At 48.3% G+C, this 27,044-nt stretch overlaps 1 protein-coding gene and 1 long non-coding RNA gene across 7 annotated transcripts in view; one reads left to right on the plus strand and one right to left on the minus strand.

Annotated features, from left to right (window-relative positions):
• The window catches only part of LOC135239045 (transforming acidic coiled-coil-containing protein 1-like), a 45,211-nt gene extending 22,104 nt beyond the window's left edge, over positions 1 to 23,107 (minus strand). For 2 of the 6 annotated variants that reach the window (XM_064307411.1, XM_064307410.1), the window contains exons 1-2: positions 22,724 to 23,107; positions 3,901 to 4,004 (exon numbers count right to left, since the gene is read on the minus strand). In XM_064307411.1, the coding sequence (XP_064163481.1) occupies positions 3,901 to 4,004; positions 22,724 to 22,797 (178 nt within the window). In that variant the 5' untranslated portion in view covers positions 22,798 to 23,107. Of the gene's footprint in view, positions 1 to 3,900; positions 4,005 to 7,143; positions 7,854 to 22,723 lie in introns of those variants that run through there. The other 4 variants (XM_064307412.1, XM_064307407.1, XM_064307408.1 and 1 more) reach the window with 3 other exon arrangements.
• On the plus strand, positions 755 to 25,949 carry LOC135239052 (uncharacterized). Its single transcript, XR_010325264.1, has 2 exons — positions 755 to 1,550; positions 25,049 to 25,949. It is a non-coding gene; the product is annotated as an uncharacterized LOC135239052 (long non-coding RNA).
• The last annotated feature ends 1,095 nt before the right edge of the window (positions 25,950 to 27,044 follow it).

The raw sequence follows: 27,044 nt of genomic DNA on the forward strand, positions 1-27,044 counted from the left end.
AAAATGGTGTTTGTGGTTACAAACAGTGCCTGTCCCACAATTCTCTGCTCCAGCACAGCGGTATGAGGGAAAATCACTCCACAAAAATCTGTGCAAAACAACTTCCCCCCCTGAACATGTAGGCACTTACCGACTCTATTTACACAAGCACTTAGCGCTACAGCTATCATTACGGCAATCTGCGCGGCAGTTTACAGTGTAAAGTGGTAGATCATCTTCTGAGATGTCAGGCACACGCTACTGAAAGATAATGGTTAAGGAAATTGACTTTTAACTGAGAGGTTGTGGGTTCAAATCCCAGGTGCACACTAGCATTGTACCCCATAGCTTCTGGTTGCTTAAGTGTCTCTGTAAATACCCAGCTGTATAAATGGATAACATTAAAAAATGTAACCGTGGCAACCTGTTGTGTAAAAGTTAGGGTGATCAGACAGTGATTTTTGATCCAGCTTTCCTCCGTCCGGTGCAGCCGCTTGCTGGATGCAGGTTGGTGCGGCATTAGTGCAACTGATGTACTGTACACTAATGTACATTCAGCAGCAACATGTTATTTTCCTAAATCTTATTGGCTCCGATTTGCATCAAATAAATTTGTGCGCTTGATTGGTACAAAAAGAAATCTTATCTCAGCTGGTAGCCAACCTATTGCCTAAGTTAGTTGCTCGTCTCCCACGACATCGCCCCCGCCCCCGCCCCCGCCCCCGCCCCCTCCCCCTCCCCCTCCCCTCCCCTCCCCTCCCCTCCCCCTCCACAATCAATGCCTCAGAGAGTGCGGTTTCCTCCTTTTCTGGAAAGTGGCCACCCGCGAATAAGGGTGTCTAGTCAGCAAAGAAAGTGTGGCATAAATGCTGAACTTCGGTGTCAATGAATGCAGAAATTACCTCAAAAGGGTCAATACGCCCTTAGATTTACATTTATATTAAATCAAGTGAATTTAAAAATGCAAACATTGCTACGCCCCGTCAGCTGGCAGATAATTAACGCTGAGGCCAAGAGTGATGCCACGTATCCTCTTATTTTTACAGCATCCCATTAAAACGTTATAATTACTCTTGCAAACATTATATATCTTAAAAACAGTGTTATTTTCAATAGTTATATGTGAAATTTGAAATGGTCTAATAGCCAACTATAGGATCACCGCAGGTGTGCAAACTAATTAAGAAGGAACTACCAATCAGAGGCTCTATTTTCAGAAAGGCTGTGAAAAACTATTTGCAGCACATCCGAAAAGTAATATTGTGACGGTTAGATAGTTCTATCTCGTTCCTCGCGCACGAATGTTTTGATCTCTTTGGACTTGTGTTGCAAAACTATGACGCTTCCCGTTCAATAATGGGAGAAATTACCAGTGCTCTCCCCGTCGGTGGCGTAAGGTGTTAATGGAAGGAGTAACCTAGTCAGGGAGAGCGGGAGTCGTAGAAGAAAAGCACTCTCCTTGCCTCAGAACCATCAAGAACTGTTCCGAACCCAAACTAAAACGGAGAGGACAAGCAAAACCCCGGAGACTGGGCTGAGATGGGCTTAGAGGGCAGCTTCTCGCGGCTTGGGTGAGTCCACCTTATTCCCCGTTAACTTGTAGTGGATGCTGCCAGTGCCGTGTCCTTCATTTTGGTTTAGTTTTTCCTCAGTCTACGGTATATATTTATATATACACACACACACACGCACGTACACTCACACTACTTTTTGTTGTTTTGTTAAACCAGACAGTTCCATCTCAGGGGAAGGTCGTAACAAATACACGTTTTGATGTAAATGACTCTTAAATGACTCCTATTTCATCCCTTTGGGTTAAAAACGAGTCGCGTATATCTAAGGTATTCAGTGGCTATTAGCCCACACACAGAAAGAAAATCCAGTGCTCTTTTTTAGTTAACATGATGCTTCCCAAAAGTTTTGACATATCGCCTTGTATTAAAATGTGTTATGGGCTATGTAGCCTGCTGTTCTGTAAACACTGTACGGCATGTGATTGCGGATTTGGGTTGATTTAGTCAGTAACTTAACTGAACGGATAGAGGGATATTGCAACGCGCCGACCCCGTAAATTTCAGCGAAAAGTAACACCCTAGAAACGTGGTCAACCCAGAAACAATGCATGCCCGAGTCCTTTTCAAGAAGACTACAGTTCAAATACAGGATCAGTCTAAGAAAAGTCGTTCCCTTTAAATAATGTTGAAAGCAGGTCGCCGCACTGCAGTTTTGTGACATCGGTTATTTCTGCACTCTTAGCTATTTTGGGCCGAAAATCTGGCTGGCTACCTGCCTGTACTGTTTTCCTGATTACGCTGAATTTGAGATGTTGGCAAACCCCCAGCCAGATTATTGAAGAGCCCACTTGGTTTCCACAGGGCTCTTGCATCCAGCGAGAATGCGAGGAACGTAAACCGCTTTCTCTGCGCGCTAAATGAATGTGACCAAACTATTTGTCCCTTTTTAATTGTTTTGATGACCAGATAACTGAAGCTATTAGGGACAACAAAACCTGTGTCTGTTCACCCAACAATATAATTTGTTTTTGTATTCAGAAGGGAGGGGGTGTCTTCGCTTTGCACCGTTATTTGAATGAACGCGTAAATGTGCTGAGAAATGCATAAAACGCGTTTTTTTTTTGGTGTGCTGCTGCTAATTAGTTGTTCATTTATGCTTAATATTTACCTACTTCGACAATCTCATCTTCAGAATGTCATTGGTCAGCTTCGTTAGGAACGATATCTTTTGGCTAAATAAAGCATCATCTGTACGTATACACCCGTTCTAGCTATATTTCCTATTTTAAAATACCGCCAGCCCAAGAGCAGCTCCACACGGTAGCGGTATGTTAGTCGCCTAACTGGCTACGGCACGTCTACTTAAGTAGGTTTTCACAAATTGTACTGAGGGGGAAAATTTGCAATTTGTTGCTGTCCTGACCTAAATTATGAAAAAATTTCTAATGTCTCAAAAAAACTTGAGGAAATTTTACAGGGTATTACTTCATAGTTTGTTTTAAAAAATTCTTACTAACTTAATATTTCCTAATAAAGATGCATATGCCCTACCTGAATGAAGTTGTTAATTTGCATGTGTTTATTGTCATGGAAATTCTCTGCATAAAAATGAAAACATGTGCGAGATTTATTCTGGATATACAGCATTGAACATGCCAGGAGGAGGTTGTTTATCATCAAACTGGTGTTCCGATTTCGGAAAAATTAATCTTGACACATTTGACTGTCGTGTCGTGGTAGCGACTCCCTGGCATTTGGCAGCTGTTATTTGATCGCAGGGAAGCCGGGAAGGTGTTGGTCGTTTTAAAATCCCAACTAAAAGATTTTGATTTGGTCAGGAAACCTTCCCAAATGTTCATAATTGCGGGCTTTTGTGCAAGCTTTGTGATTCTGCCGTCGCTGTTGATGCTGTTGAGCACACGCGATCGAAATTCACTCGCAGGGACTGAGAAAAGACCCTCGTTAACCGTCAGGTTCTCCCTCCTTTGTTGCCATGGCAACCTTGAGCAGACCTGCTCCAGCTTCACGTAACAGTAGAGTGGGGTGAATGGGGGAGGGTGGGGGGAGGGTTGCAAACCTGGTTTCAGGCGCCAAAGCTGGATCTGAAGGCCTCAGGCAGTACAGTCGCTCACAGGTGAACTGAACAAGCCTCTCTGTTAGCCCTCCAGCCACGTCGCCATGGAGATTACATTACATTGCATTACTGGCGCTTAGCGCGCTCTTATCCAGAGCGACTAACACTGTGTCATTTACACAGCTGGGTGCGTACTGAAGCAATGCAGGTTAAGCGCCTCGCTCAACAGTGCAACGGCTGTGTCCCTACCTGTGAATCGAACCTGCAGCCTTTAGGTTAAGAGCCCAGCTCCCTATCCGTTACCCTACGGTGCACCCCGGTCTGCAGTCTCACCTGTGCCGTTGGCGTTGGGGTCCTCCAGCTCTACCAGCTCCTTCGGCGGGACGTTAACGGGCGTCTGCACCTCTGGGGTCCCAAAGTGACCCTCGGAGTCCGAGCTGCGCCAAAACAGGACGGGAGAGAGGGAGAGAGTTTTGAGTTTTAACAAACCTTTATTGTACAATACGTACAGCCACTCCGCGACAGCAAAAGCAAGGCAAGTTGAGCAAAGCAAACCTTTGCAAAATGATCCTATAACCATTCATCACACGCTCATCTTACTGTGTTACATATTCATTCTCCCCCCCCCCCCCCCCCAGACTACACCCAGCCTCCCCATGGCACCACCTATCCTGAAAACCCCCCAGGTCCTGCATCCTGCTACAGTGCTCAAAGTCAATAGAAACATGCTGACACAGGAGAGAGAGGGAGAGAGAGAGAGAGAGAGGGGGAAAGAGGGAGAGAGGGAAAGAGAGGGAGAGGGAGAGGGAGGGAAAGAAAGGGAGAGAGAGGCCCCTCAAGCCTGCACCACTGAGTTTTGGGGGTGGGGGCTGAGGGAAGGCGAACGGCCAGAAACGGCCTTGCGGTACCTGCAGAGGACCCTGAACATGAAAGGCAAATAAAGTCCTCAGACTGTTTGCTGGGAGAGTAACCGACATGACCCCCCCCTCCCCCCCGTCCTGTCACCCGTTACCCCCCTTGCACTGCTGCCGCAGCCGTCCTGCAGGTTCCACCAGATCTGAGGCGGGGGACTTCCTGCTTGTGGGGGCAGGACCGGACTTGCCCCCCATCCCCCAACCCCCCTCCATCCAGACTCAAGCCTGAATATCCAGGGACTTAAATACTCTTCTGCTCTGCAGTTTAGTGCAGAGCCTGAGCTCCTCAAGTGCATGCTGGGATACGCACGCATCACGAGCGCCGTCATTAGACGGTTTGCTCTTTAGAACCGGCATGACTTCTTGGCTTGGCCAACGCGGGATGAAATTTCACACTGTGTGCTTCTGCTGCACTTCAGGTTTTACAGTTAAAACGTTCCAAGGAAAATTTGAGCGAAATTCAGACACCCCCCCCCCCCCCACATACGGCTCATGCAAAGTAACAGACACAATTGGCCAGGGCGTCGCTCGCTGTAGACTGTATTTCACATGAATCCATTAACGAACCAAGGGCCCATTGACTCCCATTCACTTTCACACCTCTGAGCCGATGGTGGCTCAGGTACACAGGTGAGGGATTCCAGCTCCCTCTAAACCCCTAAAACTTTCGGGACGAGGGGAGGAAGCTGCTTTCCTGAATCGAGTGGCCACGTCCCTCTATTTGCATAATAGCAACGGCTTCTTGTGTCTTTCATCGAAAGTCAAAGCACTTTTAAGGTAAAGAGGAGGGGGAAATGCCTGAGAGTCTAGTAAACAACTCGAGTTCCTGCAGATCCGGTGCGCATGCAGGTCTTTGTGGTCACCAATTACACAAATGAGCTAATTAGCTGAATACACTTATACCGGTTTAACCGTAGATTAGACCAGTGTTTCTCAACCCTGGTCCTGGGGACCCACTGCCCTGCATGTTTTAGATGTCTCCCTGCCCCAACACACCTGATTCAAATGAACGGGTCATCATCAAGGTCTGCAGAAGCCTGATAACGACCCATTCATTTGAATCAGGTGTGTTTGAGCAGGGAAACATCTAAAACATGCAGGGCAGTGGGTCCCCAGGACCAGGGTTGAGAGACACTGGATTAGACCACGGTAAGGTATTTCATGTTGAGAGACAGAAACAGTGTCTTCAGCTGTCATTCAGGAACTTAAAGACATGTTGCTAAAATATAGATTGCTAAATGATTGGGCTCACTGTGTAATTAAGGGCAGAGGTTGGCATCAGGTGCAGGTACGGATGGGCATAGCCCTCCTTGCCCACCCCTGCACCCTGAATGATGCACGGCAGCCATTTGGCACCAGATCAGTCCCTGAACATCAGCCGTGGTAGAGAGGGAGGGAGGGAGGGGATATTAAAATAGCTGGTTAGAGGGCCAGTTTGAGATTCTGGACAGGTCGCAGGGGACCCTCCTGCTATTAAAAGCCTCATTGCTATCCCAGCCCAGGCCTGAGTGTACCTCCCTGCTGGACTCTTCTAGTAACACACAGACTCAGCGCAGGGGTACAGTGTGTCCCCGAACACTCACCCGCCCTACACTAGGGGGCGCCACAGTGAACAGCTGCCTGAGCATAACGGGAACGCAGGACTAATGCACAGTGAGTTACTCTTTCGCAGTGACAGATTGAATGCTCAAAAAAAGCCCTGTGTCTCTACACACACACACACACACACACACACCACTGCAACCACATCTCTCTCTCTCTCCTGCCTTCTCTCCTCCCTCTCTCTCTCTCTCCTCTCTCCTTCTCTTCCATCCCCTCTCTCGCCCTCTCTTCCCTCTCTCCGTGTTAACATATCGTAAAGAGCGAGCGTGCCTGGCGGTAAACGCTGAAGTGGAAGCGGAGCAGGAAGTGAGCTGCTGGCGTTGTCTGTGGGGCCGGAGCTCTGATCTGCTGCTGCCTGCAGCCCAGCGAATGGGTGTGAACAGGGGGCGGAGCCACAGCCCTGTGTGCGCTCATTGATGCGTGTCACAGATCTCAGATCAGCCTGATTGGTTACACCGTGTGAACCCTTGCGGGGGTGGGGGGGAGGATGAGGGGATGAGATCACACCTCTGCATGACTGTCAAGCTGATGGGAACATTGTGTGATAGTGAAGAGCGTCTGTCTGCCCGTCTGTCTGTTTGTCAGCTGCACCTCCCCCCGCTGTGTGACATCATAAACAAAGCGCAGCTTCACACAGATCATCATTCTAAAAAGTGGAATTGAAGGCATCCCCCCCCAGGCACACGAACGCTCTCACACACACACACACACACACACACACACACACACTCACTCTCTCCCCCTCTCTCACACACACACACACACACACACATATGTACACACTCTCACACACACACACACACAGATGTGTGTGTATATATATATATATATATATATATATATATACACACAAACACATACACCTTACACACTCCCATACTCACACACACACAGACCTACACACTCTCTCTCTCTCCCTCTCTCACACACACACACACACACACACACACACATATGTACACACTCACACACACACACATATGTACACACTCCCATACTCACACACACACAGACCTACACAAACTCTCTCTCTCTCTCTCTCTCTCTCTCAGTCCTGTACCTCCCAGATCGAGGGACCCGCCTGTCCTCATTAGGAAAGAGCTCTTCCTCCACCTTTGTCTCTCCCTCTTCCTCTTCCCTCATCTCCTCTCCCTCCTCCTCCGTTCCACCTCGAACCGCAGACCAGGTCCATTTGGCCCACTGCACGGGCGAGAGCAAAGACCAAGACATGTCGCTGTCCTCTGTGCTGGGTCCTCTGTGCTGGGTCCTCTGTGCTGGGTCAGCTGTGCTGGGTCCTCTGTGCTGGGTCCGCTGTGCTGGGTCCTCTGTGCTGGGTCCTCTGTGCTGGGTCCGCTGGGCTGGGTCCTCTGTGCTGGGTCCGCTGGGCTGGGTCAGCGGGGCCCCACAGAACAGGCTGCGGATTCTGACAGGTCGCCCTCTCTCTCTCTGCGAGGCGCGGGCGTGGGGGTCCTATCGCATCAGCAAACCCCAAACGAGCACGTTCCCCCCGTGTTTACATCCCACAGTGACTTGTCCTCCGGCTCCTCCTCCTCCTCTTCATCCTCAGAGCTGTGACATCAGCCCCTCCCCTCCAGTAAACAGACCCCCTTCCACGCTTAAAATGCAAAACAAAACAGCTCTTCCAGTTTCTTCTTTCAATTTCACTGAGATCTGAGAACCTTCTCTGTGACTCCTCCGATCCTTCCTCCGTTTCTCGCGCTCCTTCACTCCCTCTCTCTCTCTCTCCTTCTCTCTCCGCCTCTCAGCTTTGAATACCACAGCGCTGATCAGCTGTCTGCCAGAGCTCGGCTCGGAGCTCTCAGACTCCGCCCCCTCCCTCCCCTCTCTCCCAGGACTGGTGGACTGGTCTATTGTCAGAGAAAAGGGGGGGAGTGGGGTGGAGAGGAGCCTCCCTTTTTAGTGAAGAACGCCTGGCTCCCTGTGTTAGGGCTGGTACTGGGGTCTTGTTGTTGACTGAGCGGTCTGTCCCCAGTGGGGGGGGGGGGAGGAGTAGGAGGAGAGCGGCCGCACTCCCAACCCAGGCGGAGGAGGACTGGGTGTAGCCAGTGGTGCGGCACGGACGCTGAAACAGAACGCTCCGGAATGCGTGCCTCCACAGCTCCTCCTGCTGGTGGTCCCCTGTCACTGCACACCCAGGGCTCTCACACACGGGCTGCTAAATAGAGTTTCTATTTTTAGGAATTCATTTTAGGGTTGTTTTTAAAATTTCTATTGATCAGCCTGCACAGATGTTTTTCAAGCATATAGAATGGATGGCTTCTTCCTACTCCTTAAGCTTTCTATATTATCAGATGATCCACATGGTATAGAAATGTGTGAATGTGCCCAGAATCTGTGCAGTGGGGTAATTAATCCTCCAAAATCACTGTTGTGCGTTCTACCTCGACGATTATGAGCGCCGCTACGCCCGTGAACCCGTGAACTCTCTCCGCGCTTGCAGGCTTGCGGAATGCGCCGTTGTGTTTAAGGATCTTGGCTTCTGACCAGGGAGTTGCCAGTTCAGGTCCCAGGTGGGGCAAAGTAATCATGCTTTTGTGCAAAAAGCTTAACCTGAACGGATGCTGAGAACATCCAGCTTAATAAAGGGATAAATGCAGACCTGAACTACTAAAGGCTTCCTGGGAGTCTGCACAGGAAATGAATAACCGCAGTAACAGTGACGGTAGTGAAATCGCCATGGCCTGTTTGCGGAACGGAAGCTTCGCTGTCAGCCCTGCATGCGCACACAGGTTCGACAGGTTCAGAAAAAGGCAAACTTTTCTAAAGGCCGAGATAACCGAGGTAGCGGGGGGAACAGGATCTTCTGCTCCGCTCACAGAAACCGTCGCCCGTGAAAGGCTTATCTCTCTGGCGATCTGCCGCCAAATCCACAAATACTTTACCTCCCTGACCCTGAGAACAAAAGGATCACAGAGGAAACCAGCCGCTGAGCATCACCGAGCAGCTCCTTCAGCGTAACGCTTTAGACCTGATGGAGAAATTAGCGCAGTAGCGCTATGCAGTAACACAGGCACACAAACCGCTGTTTTTCTTTAGCCAGTGTAACAGAGAAGTCCAGCTCTTCTCTGTGGCGTCTTAATAGGAGGGTATAAATGTGAAGCCCAGGACAGGAATGGGCACATCGGTGGTTTTGTTTTGGTTTTGAACTGTACCGTCGGCTCACAGTTTCCGAGAGCAAAACAGTCTGGAAACGATCAACTTTTCACTGTGAGTCAGGGTGAGTCACAGTGGCTCATGGGAAACGTATTTTTTCCCCCCAGCTGTGCCTCTGGAGTTCCTGCTCTGCCACCCACACACGCACAGCACTTTGGCCTTTCTCTTTTAATGACATGAGAGTGCTGGTCCGCCTCATTACAGGGCTGTGGATTAGAGAGTGCTTCAGCTCCTGTACAGGACTGCGCTGAGTCCAGTACTGACCCAGCTCCGTGTCCCATACAGGCCGGTACTGACCCAGCTCTCTGTCCTGTACAGGCCAGCACTGACCCAGCTCTCTGTCCTATACAGGCCGGTACTGACCCAGCTCTCTGTCCTATACAGGCCGGTACTGACCCAGCTCTCTGTCCTATACAGGCCGGTACTGACCCAGCTCCCTAACCCCAGTACTGACCCAGCTCTGTGTCCCGTACAGGCCGGTACTGACCCAGCTCTCTAATCCTGGGACTGACCCAGCTCTCTGTCCTATACAGGCCGGTACTGACCCAGCTGTCTAACCCTGGGACTGACCCAGCTCTGTGTCCTGTACAGGCCGGTACTGACCCAGCTCTCTGTCCTGTACAGGCCGGTACTGACCCAGCTCCCTAACCCCGGTACTGCCCCACCTCTCCTGTACAGGCACAGGTTAATCATTACCCCCGCTAATGAATGGAGCCTCACACTGCACAGGCTGTCGGTGGGGAGCTTGAGCCTGATCCGCACGCTCTGAGTTTAGATCCCAAAGCACAATCGTGAGGCTGAACGCCTGTGAAGTGTAATGTAGGGCTTTAAAAAATTAAAAATCAATAAAAATCAGATGACCTCTCTGATGGTTGACGGAAGCAGAGTGCAGAGATTCAGTCAAAGGGAGTGGGTTTTTGGTGTTGTACGAGTGAGCGTTTGCTTTTTGTCGTGGGTGTAGTGCAGGGGTATGTCATTTCGCTGGCGATTTCACAGATAAACCCAGTCTTCTGTCAGGCTGGTTCCCATCGCGATGGACAATCCCCAGCCCTCTGGTTATACAAGCTGACCTTGTGTGCAGCTCAGAGACATGATTGATTAGGTCTGGGCAGCTGGTTTGATTGTCCACAGCAGGTAACTTCGCTGTTTTTGACCCACGCTGTGACACTGTGAGCCAGTGAGGCAACTGCAGGTATGTTTCAGGGAAACTTACGCACACGCGTGCACACACAGACACATGCACACGCAAACATGCACAGACACGCACATGCAGACCATCCGCACACACCACATATTCACATTCCGGTCACGATGTGGTCACCATGGAAACCAGAGGGGTTATCGCTAGTTATCAATTCACAGGATTCCGTGGGGGGGGAGGGGGGAGCGGGGGGACGGGGATGGCTGTTCCCTCGCGGTTTAGAGATGAGGTCAGACCACAGCCACCAGCCGGGAGAGAGCAGGGCTTCCTTCAGGTTTAGGATTTATTAGCGGTATCTTAAAACTGCCGTTTTAGCATGGCACAAGGCCGACTGCATGGGGTTCAGACCCCCCCAGGTTCCCGTGCCCCCCTCCCCCGCTAGTTTATGCAGCGTAACTCTGCTGTACCAGCTCCACTGCTCCAGAGTCTCGAACCTCAAACGCTGAAGTAAAGGGTGAGATGTGTAGACTTGATAGACACATGGGACGGGTGCCAGAGCGCCCTTTACCACAGCACGGAATAACACCCCCCCATTTCCCTGAGATCGCCCCTCTGTTCCTCAGCTCCAGCCCTCCTGCTGCCCCCCCCCCCCCCCAAAAAGGCCCGTCTGCCCCTGATTACCGCGCGGCTGTTTCAGGTGCACAGCAGACCCTCTGTGAAAGAGCCAGACGCTCCCAGCGCAGGCCCCGCCTCCTGTCCTGCCCCACCCCTCCCCCCCCCCCACGGCCGAAGGCCACGCCGAACAGACAGAAAAAACAAGGGCGAGGGAAGGTGAAGAATTTGAGGAATTTTAGAAAGCCCTGGGCCCCCGCCCATCTGTGGCTGGTACCTTTGGGGAGGGGGGGGGGGGGCGCAATAACTCAGAGACTCACTGCACTATCACACACCCCACCTGCCCTCGACCCCAAAAAAATGCTTGTATTAGTTCCAGCCTTCATTTGGTTTCACTGGTTAATCCTGTGAAATTTACACATATAGAACTTACATTTCTGTGAGTGAAAACATTTGGGACTGTGGTTTTTTTACATTGTTCCAGTCACTGATCAAGCTGGATTGGCAGAGGGCGTTTCTTTCTCTTTGGCTAAATTAAATTAACGATTTGTTTAAATTATGCAGTTAAACGAGTGCTGGCAATCGTAATTGTGACCTATAAAACAATACAACAGTGCTGAGAAAGAGGTGGAATTTCAGAGGAATGCCATACTAATTTCCCAACACCTTCTTAGCCATCCGCACTTAAGGGTTGAGAAGTGTTAAGTAAATGTTTAGTATATCTGAATGCACAGTCTGTTTTCACACAGTCAGACACCACTCCAGCACCTGCTCTTTCTCAACCCACCCCGGGGGGAATCCTCTGCCCCTCCTCCACCGTTACGCCACTGGCTACCTGCTTGACCTCCTGACCTTCCCCTCAACCAATCAGGATGAAGCTTCTTCTGTGATGTCAGGAATGCAGTCAGGCAGGCTCAAAAAAACATCACGACACCTGGGGTCAGGTGTGCTTAAATGGTGACGTGGGCAAACGCAGCAACACAATTACGCGCTGGTATTTACTAAAACAAATGTGGGCTTCAGTCTATCATAGGGATAGTTTACTTTCTCCTGGTTTTTCAATATTATTTCAGTTTTATATTTCAGTATTTCACAGTTTTACATGATGGATATTATAGATACTGGCAGAAGCCTCTGGTGTGTGGGCTTTGTAGCGGCTGGAATAGAGCAGGGGTGTCAAATCTTATCCGAAAAGGAGGTAGGTTCAGGCTTTTGTGTTTGCCGAGCATTGTGACCCCTGATTCTACTTAAAGGTCTTAATTGAAGGTCATGATTGGTTAACTAGCTGAATCAGGTGTCATAATTTTAGGCCGAAGTAAAAACCTGCACCCACACCGGCTCTTGTCGTATAAGATTTGGCACCCCTGATATAGGGCTTTCATGAGTTGGTGGTTTAAAGCAAGAAAGTCCACTTCCAGAGCAGCCTGTACAGGTTGTCAGAAACCCCTAAGTGTCTAAAATGTCCTTTGTCACGCAAAATGTGGGTCAAAAACACATACTAAAGCTGAACTAATATTTGTAAAAACTCCAGGAAGTGAACCATCCCTTTAGACAGAGGGGAAAAGAACAGTTCAGTCACACGCTGGATGCCCCTGTCCCTGGAGCAGGAAACGGCGATTCCGGGTGCTGGGAGATGTCTGCTGGGGCTAGCCCAAGACTCAAACCCTGCAGGACCCATTTCTTTCAGAGCCCAGTGAAATGCATCAGACCACAGGAACTCAGAGGGTCAAACAGGAGGCGCTACTTATAAAAAGTATATAAAAACAAGCCCAGTTTTCAAATTTCTTTCCAAAATGGGGAAACGGAAAGACAGACATGTGGCGGGCTTGCGGTACATTTGTTTTAGGGGGAGATTAAGGACATACACACCGGTTAACAGATTCTCTTGGAACACCATTAACATCTTTGATCACACACAGTCTTCATTGAAAATGAATGCCAGCGATCAGATGGCTTTAGATTGGCCAATTCAGGCAGCCGACTCTAAATCAAACTGAAGGCGAAGCACCTTCCACTCTTTCGGCTCTTATCCAGCTCAAAATTCAGGAAACCAGACACTGGGCTTTCTTTTTGTAAGAAAACCCATTTAAAATGTATTAAACCACCAAAGTCTAAGCTGATAGTGTTAATGCTATTTACAAATGAATACTAATATTACCAGAGGAGTTACATTTCATAAAAACATCATAAACAATTTCTGAATAATAATTAATGCAGACAGAAAATGACTCGGAGGTCGTATATGTACAGTACAAGGTAAAAAGCTGGTGTCCCACTCAGGTGCAAACAGGGACAGGAGATGAGGCTGTCCTTGTGAATCGGGCAGGAGGGTTTGGGAGGGGGGGAGGGGGGTGTGTGGGGGTTCAGTCTAACCAGAACACTGATGATTCACAAAAACATGGATCCATTTCAGCTGCTGGGGCTCTGCCATGGCCCAGTCTCACAGCTCCTGGCAGCAGCTACATGCACAGCAAGCCTTTCTGATTGGCTGCCTCTTCTTCCGGGCCTAAGCAGGTACATGCACAGCAAGCCTTTCTGATTGGCTGCCTCTTCTTCCGGGCCTAAGCAGGTACATGCACAGCAAGCCTTTCTGATTGGCTGCCTCATCTTCCGGGCCTGAGCAAGTACACGCACAGCAAGCCTTTCTGATTGGCTGCCTCTTCTTCCAGGCCTAAGCAGGTACATACACAGCAAGCCTTTCTGATTGGCTGCCTCTTCTTCCGGGCCTAAGCAGGTACATGCACAGCAAGCCTTTCTGATCGGCTGCCTCTTCTTCCAGGCCTGCTGCTGCCCTATGGGAAAAGGCCTGGGTGTGTTTTATAGAGTGTAGCTCTGCGGCAGCCTTTAGCTGTTTGCTTTTCTAAAAACAGTAAATCACCTCTAACACCAGTGCAGGAACTCCACTCAGTCCGTACAGCAAGTCCAACATCACTCGGGTGAATAGCTGGCTGGAAAGACGGACGGACGGACGGACAGACAGACAGTAACAAGGTGCATTTGTTACTTTGTGTGTTGGCTCCCTTTTTAAAAATGTGCTACTCATTAAGTGGCAGCACGTGCGTTATGCACGTTATGTTGTGAATCCTTATAGTGCACCAACAGCAAATAAACGCAAACACAACAGCTACCACTATGTCCAATGCAGAAATTATTGTGGTTGTTTGTTCAAGACGTCAGCATTACCTGGTCCAAAATCAGTGCTGTAAAATCTGGGCAATGTCTCCCTCTTCTGGTCATTCAGTATCATGGCAGTCTCTCGGTACTCACTTTCAGAAGTGAACCTGACTGGCAAGAGTCGCTGTGAGCACAGATGGTGGGAGTGTGTATATGAGGTTAATAAACAGGAGTTACTTTTTAGTTGCATATAATCCATCAGTCCCAAGTCTCTAGTTTTATTTCTGAATCAATATGGGTGGCAATATTAAATTGGCCCCGCGATGCTGGACACAGTCGGCATTGGCACGGTCTGGATTGGAAACCAGACTGGCAGCTTATTCAAATAAACACGAATAAGACAAAAACAGATATAGGTACACACCCATGTGAAATCCGAACTGCACTTGGGATTGTCCCAAGACTCACAATACATTCTGTAAACTTTAAACAGTCTTTACTGGCAGTCGGTACCCAAGTGTTTTACACCCTCACGCCACACAGTACCACAGCAGAGCTAGCACCAATCAGACGGGAGATCACTGCAGCTAGCACCAATCAGATGGGAGGTCACAGCAGCGATAGCACCAATTCGACGGGAGGTCTCACTGACAGTATCTGTTAGCCTGAGAGCCCATCTTCCGCCATGGTCTGAAGACCAATCTCTTCAGACTATACCTGGGCTACCTAACTGTCACCGCTCTGCAGGGGCACTCCCAATCTGGGATCATTTTTATTTCTTAAATACCCACGTTCATCTTACATGTACCTCCATCCAGCACCTATTGTATTTTGTATCATTATTTTGATGTTGTAGCTTGTCTTGCCTCCTAGTTTGAATTTGCATAGGTTAGGTCAGAGAGCAATGTTTACTGCGTGAACTGGACTTAATGTGTTCATGGCTATGAATAACTGTTATAGACGCTTTCATCGGACGCACGCGCGTTGCCGAGGTTGTGCGCTTGGCCCTAAATTAACTTCCGGTCTGTGTTTGTTAATTATTGGGTTTGTGTTTACTGGCTAATATGGCACCGATTACAAACGGAGTGAAAGTTAAACCGATGAGCAGACTGACGTTGGGCTCAGGTTGTTGTGCTGTGGGGTGCAACCTGGAACAAATGCCATTTCGAAAATTTGTAAAAATGCATTATTTAACTTTGTAACCCCACTAGGGAATTGTGAAACGAATTGCTATATTATAGCTGGTGCTTGCTCATTGTTACTTCGTATTTTTGAGAAATAACTGGACATCGTTACCTATTAAAATGCAAGTCCTGTAAAAATACACAAACTGTATAAATAAATAAACCAACTTCATACATACACATTTAGTAATACTAATACAGCCTTATTTACTAGGCCTATATCAACTTTAAGACAAGCAACACGCTCGTAATTATCTCATCGTGACCCATTAAAGCCAATGGCGCAGACGTTGCTTCATACTTTCAAACTGCTTTCCTAACGACTATTTTGCGTCCTGCGACTTGAGTTACGACAGTGAATATGTACGGATTCCTAGACGTGCTGATAGCGACCACCCGTTCTCATATAGTAACCTCAAATACGCAGGACAGGACACTTATACAGTATGCTAGCAAATGTATGTTAAGTTCCATTCATTTGGGTTGTAGATACACGTCCCCTTAGCAACCAAAAGCTAGCGTTGGACCACTTATTTGCCGGCACAGAAAAAAGAATCGTGAAAGTGTTGAAAAAATAACCACGGGAGGATAACAAGAACATTTTTTCCTACTTAACTAGGTACAGGTTGTTACCGATATTTCACCTATTTCATATATAGTTGCAAATCAGTTTACGTTTTCCTGTCTGTCGAACGAAGGTGGTCGAATAGGTGCTCTCACTGTAGCACTGACTTTGTTTCAGGTAACAAACTCATGATAAGCGATAGCTAATAGCTAGCTGACCAGTAACACGCCTTCAATAGTTATGAACGAGAATCAGCTAACTAAATTGACTGTAGCTAGCTAGCTAGCTAAATGTAGCTAACATTGTATAAATGAATTATACACAGAAACGTTAGATCAATGCTAGTAGTTGATACGCTATAGCTACGTTTTGAACGAACGCTATGATACCTGTTTCCAATGACTTGACAAAGTTACACTGCCGGATCATTTTTGTTGTGGTAACCTAGCAAGATGACCCAAACTATTAGAGCCACGATGTTTTTCCATCAATGCATGCTATACAAATAAATACCTATAGTAATTGCATTGGCTACACATGATGCCCAGCACTAGCCCCATTTTGTGTCTCATGTAATCATCGTTTTTAAGCAATGTAATAGAAAGAGTGCACTTTTTACACAAGAATGTGCATGTAACCAGAAGAGTTATGGATTATGCAAGGAATGTATGATGCTCCGCAAGGTGCAATACTGTCAACAGTTATGTTTCTGTCGCTTGTTTTTCTGGTAGTGGAACGTTATCGCATTTAAGTTTGGCCAAGTAACGGTTCTTTTCTTCGACTGGTAACCCCAAATAATACTGACTTGACATAGTTTTAACTAGCTAGCTAACATAATTTACTTGTTATTTATTTTGCTTGTTATAAGAAACAGTCTAAAGGGACTCCGTTGTTATTGATTGTTTGCGGAAGTCTGCCGGAAGTTAAGTTGGGGCCAGAACAACGCACACGCGCAGTAATGTTAGTTTATGTTGTTATCGTTGAAAGCGTCTATAAAATGAATATTGTACTGGCCTGCGATTTGTAATGCAATGTAACGTGACCTCCTTTCACATTGCTACAGGAAGCTAATACAATGCTAACAGGTGGTGGTGCAGCGTATTAGTTAGGGAATTGGGCTCGTAACGCCAAAGCTGCTGGTTAAAATTCCCAACTGGGTCGTGTTACCTTTGAACAAGAAACTAAACCTTCAGTAAATAATCTGGCTGTATAAATGGAGTCTGTGTAAAAGAATGTGAGCGATGCAAATCACTCTGGATCACTGTCTGCTAAATGCCTAAACTCTGAAATCTAAGTAACAGGAAGAACCACCGAGATCCAGGCAGGATGAAGTTCGAGTCCTGCTGCTGTGGGCTCAGTGGTTAGCGGTGTTGGCTGTTTAACGGCATAACCAAGCTAACAGTATTAACTGGTTTACTGCATAACCAAACTAACAGTATTAGCTGGTTGACTGCATAACCAAACTAACAGTATTAGCTGGTTAATGGCATTATCAATACTGGGGCTCAAACCTGGTCACAGTCAGCACCTTAACTGACTCAACAGCCCGCAGCAGGGATAAATGTTGTTTAATGTTGCTTAGCCGGAATGATGTCATCAGAATTTTAAGGTGCACGTGGCATTGGCACTGCACCAGGCACAGACCGCAACGATCAAATGGATCACTGATCAGTCCGTCAACAGCAGTAAACCGAAAGCAACCCGGCACCTTACCCAGATTGAGCAGCAAAAGGTTAGGTAGTTCCCCCTTCAGAGCACAATGCAGCGGTGCCTGCTGTCAAGGATCAGGGACTCGGTCCTGATATCCTGAAAGGACTGCGGAGGCGGGGACACAAATAAAAACTGCAGGCTTGGAGAGACCAGCTCGGATAAACGGAGAGAGAGAGTGAGAGAGAGGGGAAGAGATTCCAAATAAAAATAATAAAATTGTGATATTTAGTAGAAGGCCTAATTAGGTGGAATGGGAGGTTCGCTGCATAAATGCATGGCCATAAAAATCTGCCAGAGCTGCGTGATGCTATCAAGACAGCATGGGCCGAAATGCCTAAGGAATGTTTCCGGCACCTTGCTGAATCCATACCGCAAAGAACTCGGGCTGTTCTGGAGGCAAAAACGCAGTCCAATGTACTAAAACAAAACAAAACAAAACGGCAACAGCAAAAACGAAAACCACGTCACTGTCCACTGTATGCATGCACATACATCTCGCAGATAAGAGGCATGCTTCTGTGGAATCCACACCCTCCACTTTCCCAATGCAGCGAGTGGTTTCTCCCGTACGCACTTCAGTCAAAGTGGGTTCTGCCCCCGGCGACGAATAACAGGACAACCCCGGCGACGACTGAAAGGACAACCCCGACGACGACTAACAGGACGCCAGGGTTCTGTTCCCCCTCCCTGACCTGTCTATATCCACTTTTGAATTCCATCCTGTCTCTATCACCTACTCTACTAACCTCTATATTGTTGTTATTTATCGTCCCCAAATTTAAAACATTGGTCCTAGCATACCAGGCAGTCAAGGGATCAGCCCCAGCATACCTCCACAAGATATTCAAACCCTACATGCCAGCCAGATTCCTCCGTTCTGCTACCTCAGGACGCCTGGCACCTCCCCCTCTTCGCACCTGCGCTTCCAGAACACGTCTCTTGTTTGTTCTGGCCCCACGATGGTGGAAAGACCTCCCCGTGGAGGTCAGAACAGCTGAGACACTGACCCACTTCAAGCGACGACTGAAGACTCACCTCTTCAGGCTGCATCTCTCCCCATCCCTCCCTACCTCCCTGTAATCTCTTAAATGACTGAAAGCTTAGGGTTGTAACTAGGTAGCTGTTTCATAGATGACTTATTAAACTACTTTAACTTTAACTTAACTACTGTTTGTATTTTTCCATAGGCTGCGTTGTTGCTGTTCTCGTTTGTGTTAGTGTTAATCAGTTTAACCTTCAGGGTCCAAGTTGAACTATGCGGTTGTTCCCTGCACTTGGACCGGTACTTCTCTCTAGGGTTTTCGTCATACTTGTTCCTGGTTATGGTTATACACTTTGTTGTACGTCGCTTTGGATAAGAGCGTCTACCAAATGCCTGTAATGTAATGTAATGTAAAATATCACACAGGAGCTCCAAGCTAAAAAAAAATCCGGTCAAACCTGGAGCGCAGGTAACAGATCAGAGTTAAAAGTTTCACAAGTTCACCCGGGGAAAAAAGGGACCTGCCAAAACTCGCACCCCTGTCTGATCTGTTGACATACAGAAGCACAGCGCATATTTTAAAGCAGGTCTGAAATACTGGAGTAGAACAGAGCCATTGATTCCCAGCAGGCACTGCAGTTGCACCCCTGAATGAGGTACTTAACCTGCACTGCTTCAGTAAATATCCAGCGGTACAATGGGCTCCATGTAAAGAATGTAATCAGCGTAAGTCGCTCTGTCTGAGTGGCGAATGAATGCTTGAAATGTAATACAGAACTGACAGTGTTACTCAATGCTACCATAGTGTTACACTAAATTACAAGTGGGTGGTCCGTTTTAGTTTGTTTTCACGCTTGCTTGTAAATATTTTAGAGACACATTTTCTGCTGAATAAAAAACATATTTGGGTGACTTGCCATGTTGTGGTGCTAATTTCACAGCCTGTGGACTATCACCTGTTCAATAGTTTCTGGCACCGGACGAGCATTTAGCGAGCTAGTGAATATTGCTACATTTTCGGATGGACATCAACGGGAAAAGCTTTGATTATGACATCATAATCAACCGTATCCATGGTTTTAGTAACCTATTCTATCACTGAACGCAGACTTTAGAATGGACGTTCCTCTATGTTATTGTCAAAGCAGCACAGCGAAGTGCCAAAACGATGTATCACTCCCTATGCTAATGCCAGTGAGCGGGCTCTTTTGGGAGGGTGTTCTGAGTGACTCTGCAAGCTCGGAGAGCCTCTGTTCAACATGAAAGGAGGGAAGGGGTGGCCCTGGTGGAAATCACAGCATCAGTTTTCAACACCTGCACTGGTTCTGAGCAATGAACACCTTCACCAGTTAGACCAGATGGGTAAATCAGCACATTCACCTGGGTGACATCTTCAAAGCACTGTGTAACTGTCAACAAGCCGGCACCGGCTGACATTATAACCGGGAAATCGGGACCTTTGATCAGAGGTGAGGTAAAAACAGGTCTGAGCAGCAGAGCGCTGATGTCACTGCGCTTTGTGCACACTCATCTGAGCAGCCCTCAGGATCAACGGTGCTCCGCCTGCATGAGAGACAGGTCTGAGCAGCAGTGTGTGTGTGTGTGTGTGCATGGGTGGTGTGGTGTGTGTGTGTAGGGGTGGTGTGAGTGTGCATGCGTGTGTCAGAGAGGTGCTGGCATGCAGTGTGTGCTCAGAGCAGGGTGCGGTGAGAGGAGTGTGTGTGTGTGAGAGTGTGTGTGTGTGCATGTGAGTGAGTGTGTGTGAGAGTGTGGTGTTCGTGTGCATGCGTGTGCATCAGAGACAGGTCTGAGCAGCAGTGTGTGTGTGTGTGTGTGTGCGTGTGTGTGAGTGTGTGTGTGTGAGAGTGTAGTGTTCGTGTGCATGCGTGTGCATCAGAGACAGGTCTGAGCAGCAGTGTGTGTGTGTGTGTGCGTGTGCATGTGAGAGTGTGTGTGTGTGAGAGTGGTGATGTGTGTGCTGTGTGTGTGATAGTGATGCATGGTTGAGAGCATGTGGTGTGGGTGTGGTGTGCATGTGAGTGAGTGTGAGAGAGTGTTGTGTGCGTATGCATGCTTGTGCATCAGAGACAGGTCTGAGCAGCAGTGTGTGTGTGTGGTGTGTGTGTGTGTGTGAGTGGAGTGTGGTGTGTGTGTGTCAGAGAGGTTGAGGTGTGGTGTGCGTGTGCATGCTTGTGCATCAGAGACAGGTCTGAGCAGCAGTGTGTGTGTGTGTGTGCGTGTGCATGTGAGTGAGTGTGAGTGTGTGTGTGTGAGAGTGTGGTGTGCGTGTGCATGCGTGTGCATCAGAGACAGGTCTGAGCAGCAGGTGTGTGTGCGTGTGCATGTGAGTGAGTGTGAGTGTGTGTGTGTGAGAGTGTGGTGTGCGTGTGCATGCGTGTGCATCAGAGACAGGTCTGAGCAGCAGTGTGTGTGTGTGTGTGTGCACGTGAGTGAGTGTGAGTGTGTGGTGGAATGTCATCTGCTGCAGCTTAATAAGCATGTCTGTCAGTGTGTGTGTGTGTGTGTGTGTGCGTGGTGGCATGTGCAGTTAATAGTGTGTGCGTGTGCGTGTGTGTGTGAGGCATCGTGAGAGCGTGTGTGTGTGCATTGGCGTTGCGTGCTTGTCTGAGAGAAGGTTGAGCAGATGTGTGTGTGTGTGTGGTGTATGAGGTGCTTGTCTGTGAATGCAAGTGTGTGAGTGTGTGTGTGTATGTGTGTGTATGTGTGTGGAGTGTGTGTGCATGCGTGTGAGTGTGTGTGCATGTGAGTGTGTGTGTTTGTGTGTGTGTGCGTGTGCATGTGTGTGTGTGCATGTGAGTGTGTGTGCGTGTGTGTGTGTGCATGTGAGTGTGTGTGCGTGTGTGTTTGTGCATGTGAGTGTGTGTGTGTGTGGAGTGCGTGTGCATGTGTGTGTGTGCATGTGAGTGTGGGGTGTGTGTGCATATGTGTGAGTGTGTGTGCATGTGAGTGTGTCAGTGTGTGCATGTGAGTGTGTGTGTGTGAGTGTGTGCGTGTGTGTATGTGTGCGTGCATAGCATGTACATGAACATGTCTGTGTGGAGAGCATGTGCCTGCATGTGTTCATGTGATCGTCTGTCACGCTCCAGCTCAGACACAGCAAGACCAAACCGGATCGCTGCTTTCTCTTCAGAAGACAGGGACAAACTTTTGCATTGGGTGCTGTGGGTTGGGGGGTGGGGGGTGGCAGCCATTTTATAACTTAGAAGCTACAAAATCAGTCATAAAGAAGACCAGGTTTAAAAATAAGGCTCTTGCCTCAGAGGAAAGACAGATAGGGACGGAGAGATAGAGAGAGATGGAGACAGAGATAGAGAAAGGGAGAGACAGATAGAAAGAGAGAGAGAGATAGAAAAAGGGACAGAGAGCACTCAGTTACATGAGGAGATTAACCAGGTTAATTGGGGTTTCTCTCCATTTAACCCATCGCTGACTGTGCCAAAAGCCAGAACAGGGAGGTACTTTAAGGAAGCCAGCGACAGCAGCAGTAGGCAAAATGGAAACCCATGAAAAAACGCTTGTTGCCGCTCAGGCCAGACGGACCTGCAGCATTATACATCAGCAGAACGCGGCATCGGACAGACGGGAAGCAGAGAGGCCCTATCGCTATAGTGCACTGCTAGCCTGTAGCTTTCGCAAGCAGCTGCATCAGGCCTAACTCTCATTCAAGCCTTATCTGCAACAGACTCTTATTTTGACAGCCGACTCCCCTCATTCATGCCTTATCAGTACCAGACTCTTATTCTGACAGCCGACTGCTCTCATTCATGCCTAATCAGTACCAAACTCTTATTCTGACAGCCGACTCACCTCATTCATGCCTAATCAGTACCAGACTCTTATTCTGACAGCCGACTGCTCTCATTCATGCCTAATCAGTACCAGACTCTTATTCTGACAGCCAACTCCCCTCATTCATGCCTTATCTGCACGAGACTCTTATTCTGACAGCCGACTCCCCTCATTCATGCCTTATCTGCACCAGACTCTTATTCTGACAGCCGACTCCCCTCATTCATGCCTTATCTGCACCAGACTCTTATTTTGACAGTCGACTGCCCCGAGCGGAGCAGAAACTCTGGAAAGCACCACGCACTCAGGGAGGCGGTCGAGTCGCGGTGAAACCCGCTCTGCGCTTACGTGTGCCGACTTTTCCTCCTGGGGGTGCCGGGCGTCCCCGCTGCCTTCTTGCTCTGCGACTGGGACCCCCCCATGGTGGGCGGGCGGCTGTACCTCTCCCCTCCTCTGCCACGCGCGGGGCGGGAGACGGACGTGTGGGGGTGTGTGTGCGCGTGTGTGCGCGTGTATCCTCCCCTCAGTCCCAGTCAGTCACAGGAGCAAGCAGGATGAGAAGATCCATTCTGGCTTCAGGTCATACCCTGCTGTCCCTGTCCCCCTCTCTCTCTCTCTCTCTATCTCTCCCACACTCCCTTTATCTCTCCCCCACTCTCCCACACTCTCTCTCTCTGTCTCTGTCCCAGCCTCTCGGTTTCTTGCAGCCAGTTGCTACTGCGTCCTCTCTGCGCCGTCTACCAAGCACCAAAGCCCTGATCTCTCGCCACCTCCTCCGTCCCTCCCTCTCTCTCACCCTCCCTCCCTCCCTCTCACTCTCTCTCCCTCCCTCCCTTACGTGCAGCTCAGTGACTTCACGAGCAGGGCCACCGTCTCTCCGCACAACACAGATTAGGGTCACTCTGAAGGAGTTATGGGACTCCGGAATGTTCTGAGGTTGCATTGGAGGAGGAGGGCGGGAGTTGCGGGGTGGGAGTGTTTGTGCTGGGGGGGGTGGAGGGTGCGTGTGACTGAGCCTTTCAAGTAGTGGCAACAGCAGCCGGGAGAAGAACAGAAGCACTCCAGCACCTCACGAGGGGGCGGGGTCTCATAAAGGAGGGTGTGGCTTGCACAAAAACCACTTTCTACTGCAGGGGTTCCCAAACTGTGGGTCATGACCCCATGTTGGCGGGGCCACTTCTGTCCCCCCATCCCCGTTCAAAAAAACAGTTTGTGTGCGGTGAGGACAGTTTTCAGGGGGTGTTCGTGCCCTGTGTCTGGGTGGCTCATGCTGTTAAGGCCCTGTTCTGGCATGTGGGGGGGGCCTACACTCTGTGCCAGCAGGGTTTCCACTGGCCAGGCTGACTCATCACACACTAGCGCCCCCTGCTGTTAGGTCTGTGCAAGCCTGGCTCGCAAGCTGCAGCCCATGCTTTGCAGCAGAGTCAGTACTGGTCTGCGCAGTCCCAAATCAATAAGGGAGTTTGCAGCAGGGGAGGATTGATGAATGTAATTAGGTTTCCAAACCGAGAGAGGAACACTGGTGAAAAGCATTAAAAAGGACATACAGAGGGACATACTGGTAGACATTCCTCGTATAATAACGAAATTTTCTGTTGAAGTATTCTCCCCAGCAGAGTTGTTCATTCAAATGAAATTCTTACATTTCATGAAATGCTCATGTTTCGCGCATATAGAGAGGATGACTGGCCAAGAGACAGAGTGCGACTCTCTCAAATGACAAAGCCGTTTCTGGAACGTTCCGTCATTCAATTGCTATGGTAGGAAAAAGAGAAACAGGCTTTTATTATGGAATATTTCCCCTGTACATCCAACTATGCTCTTCATGCATTATATTCTCAACATTTTTTTTAAACAAATGGGTTTAGAGTCTTAGCAAGCATTTTAAACCAGACTATATGAGCACAGTAAGAAAAAAGTTTTTTGATTTTGGAGCGAGTGTGGATTTGGAAATTGTATCGTTATTCAAATGCTGGAGTTCTTACCGCTGTTCATGCAAATGGCTGGTTTTCATTTCTCAAGGCTAGTACTCTACAAAACACTCATGACCCATTTCACCCGTCTCGCTAAACTTCCCAGAATTCCCAGGCTTGTGTTAAAGGGGCAGTTCACCCAAAAAAATATTTGTATTAACAATGTTGACACTGTCCTCCAGAATAGTACTTTGGTTACGACTTTGCGTGAATGTACACAGTTGGCGTACTTTGCTAGAAAGTAGTTTTCAAGGAAACTGTGGTCTGTGGATGTTCGTGAGTAACCGCGTTATATTTGTAAAAAAAATTTTCGATGTAAATTTTTGTTGCTTTGAGCCCCACTGAGGTCCGCTGTATCAGGGCGAGAAAATTCATAATTCATCTCAGTGAAACTATCTGGATGGATAGATGGCACTGTGATGGTGTTACATCCTAAAAGTCAACCAGAGTTACAGTAACCAGGGACTACAATGGACCATAACACAAAACGATTGCCACCAGCCGGAAAAGGAGTCAATGTCTACATACATACAGTAACAAAAAGGTCAAATGTATTACAAACTATAAGACAAACACGCACAACACATTACCACACATAGGCTGTCAGGACGGCTTAGGCAGTAATCGAGCTGAAAGGAGTCCAGGGGTGTGCTCCAACCACTTATTTTTTTCTCCTTTCCTTGTCCCTTGCCTTTTCTAGTATGGAAGGCTAAACGGGTCAAAAATACATGCTCAGCCCATCAGAGCACGCAGGGAAAGTTCTCCAGGAAACCTGTATAAGGAAATTGGAACGTCGTTGCTCTTTCAAGCTCAAGTTTGAATCCACACCAATTGCGGACGTGGCAGATGATGGCCTTCAGAGTCTTCCCGCCTTTATTTGTTTTGGGGTGTCAGATGGACACAGGTGTGCATCATCAGCAATCAGACCCTCAATCAGCTTCACCTGCAGACCCCCACACACAGGCAGGCACAGACTCCACTAAGCAGGGGAACGTAACATCCGGGTGAGTGAAAACATAGTTTCCTTTTAATTTTGGGTGAACTGCATTTTCTGTGACCGCCCTCCAAACCTCTCTGGCTCAAGGACATGCTGTTCTTCAGTGAAGACTACGCGTCTGGCTTCCTCAGTTGAAGCTCTCCTTCACTTCCTGCTTTGGTTCCTATAACCTATCAGGGAGGACAATATCACAGCAGGCACCGTGTGTAAACCGTGTTACTCGGCCACTTCCTGGCTCTCCACAGTGGCCGAATCGCTGCCAGACGCAGGGTATATTTTTAACACACAGTCCCTCAGGTGACCCACACCAGGGCGTGAGAGGGTCACTCGCACCCCTGTCCAAAATTCCCCAAACTTATCTTCCTGTTGACACGTCGTTGTCCGACAGATCACATGACCAGGACTGAAGATCAAAATCACTGAGCTTCTTTTTGTTTTTTTTTTGTTGGGATCGAAGCATTGGGTAATACCACAGCAGATTCCCACCCTTCACTGAAACCCACTCTATCAGCTACTAAAGACATACGCAAATACTGTAAATATCAGTGAATCTGTACAGCGCTGAATGAAAGAAAACTAAATAAAAACTACCCAGTATGTTTCAGATGGGTAGCCAGATGTATTTATATAGTTGGGTCTGTTTACAGCTAGGTGGGCCTGAGCTACCCAGATGGGCTTTCATGATTGGCTGTGGTGGTACTGCCGAGAGAAATGGAAGGGGCCAGAATACTATTTTCGTGGCCGTGGCCAAACCCCACCCATGCCCAGGCCGGTAGTAGTGAGGACCGTGTGGTGTCCATAGCAGGTGCCTGCTTTCTTTAAAATGCTGGGTGATTACTCCTGATTTATCAGCATGCGAATGTGCCGCATTGATAGAGCAGCGGCTTGGCTTCTGCTCGTAAGCACCGCTGAACATGAACCCCAGCAGTATGAGTGGATAATGAGCTCGATGCTAGCAGCCTAAATGTCTGTGGATGAGGATATAAAAATGTCTGCTGAGTAAATGAGCAGAGTGAGCAGGGCTTGGTAAGAATGCCACAACTCCAGAGGAGGTAGAGAAGGGGGGGAGAACTGGTTTGCCGTAGTGGAATGTCTGTTTCTCCAGTCGTAGTAATCAGATTATGGTGGAGTGAGAAGGGCGATAACAGAGAAATGCTGTTTCGTGGCTGTGCACTGTGACATTATATTAGACATCTTTTTTGCACATATCCATTTATACAGCTGTATATATACTGAAGCAGCTCAGGTTAAGTAGCTTGCTCAAAGGCACAGCTCTCTTCCCTAGGAATCAAACCTGCAACCTTTTGGCTATAAGTCCAGTTCCCTAACTATTATACTACACTGCCACCATGAGGTGGGACTGTGCAACGCAGCCTGTACTACTCGTAGATTTAGGGGCAGCTGAGACCCCAGTCCAGGATGTCTCTGAGCCTGATGACAAATAACTCTATTTCAGGAACCACTGTGATCTTTGAGTACGTACTGATTCAGACCATTACCCTCGTCTAATCGAGGGACAGCAATGTTAAACAACACCTCATCCAGGGGTCATGTTGTCAGGTGTCCCTCTTCAGCTAAGATTTATACTTTCACTTACAGTTTAAGGTCACGTTTGTGAGGTTTGTGTATGGGGTGGGGCTTAATTGTTAACGGGTAGTTCATGTCCTTAATTCAGCCACTGTTATTCTTAATCGGTTAG

The sequence above is a fragment of the Anguilla rostrata genome, chromosome 14 (assembly GCF_018555375.3).
Source record: "Anguilla rostrata isolate EN2019 chromosome 14, ASM1855537v3, whole genome shotgun sequence".
NCBI classification, from domain to species: domain Eukaryota; kingdom Metazoa; phylum Chordata; class Actinopteri; order Anguilliformes; family Anguillidae; genus Anguilla; species Anguilla rostrata.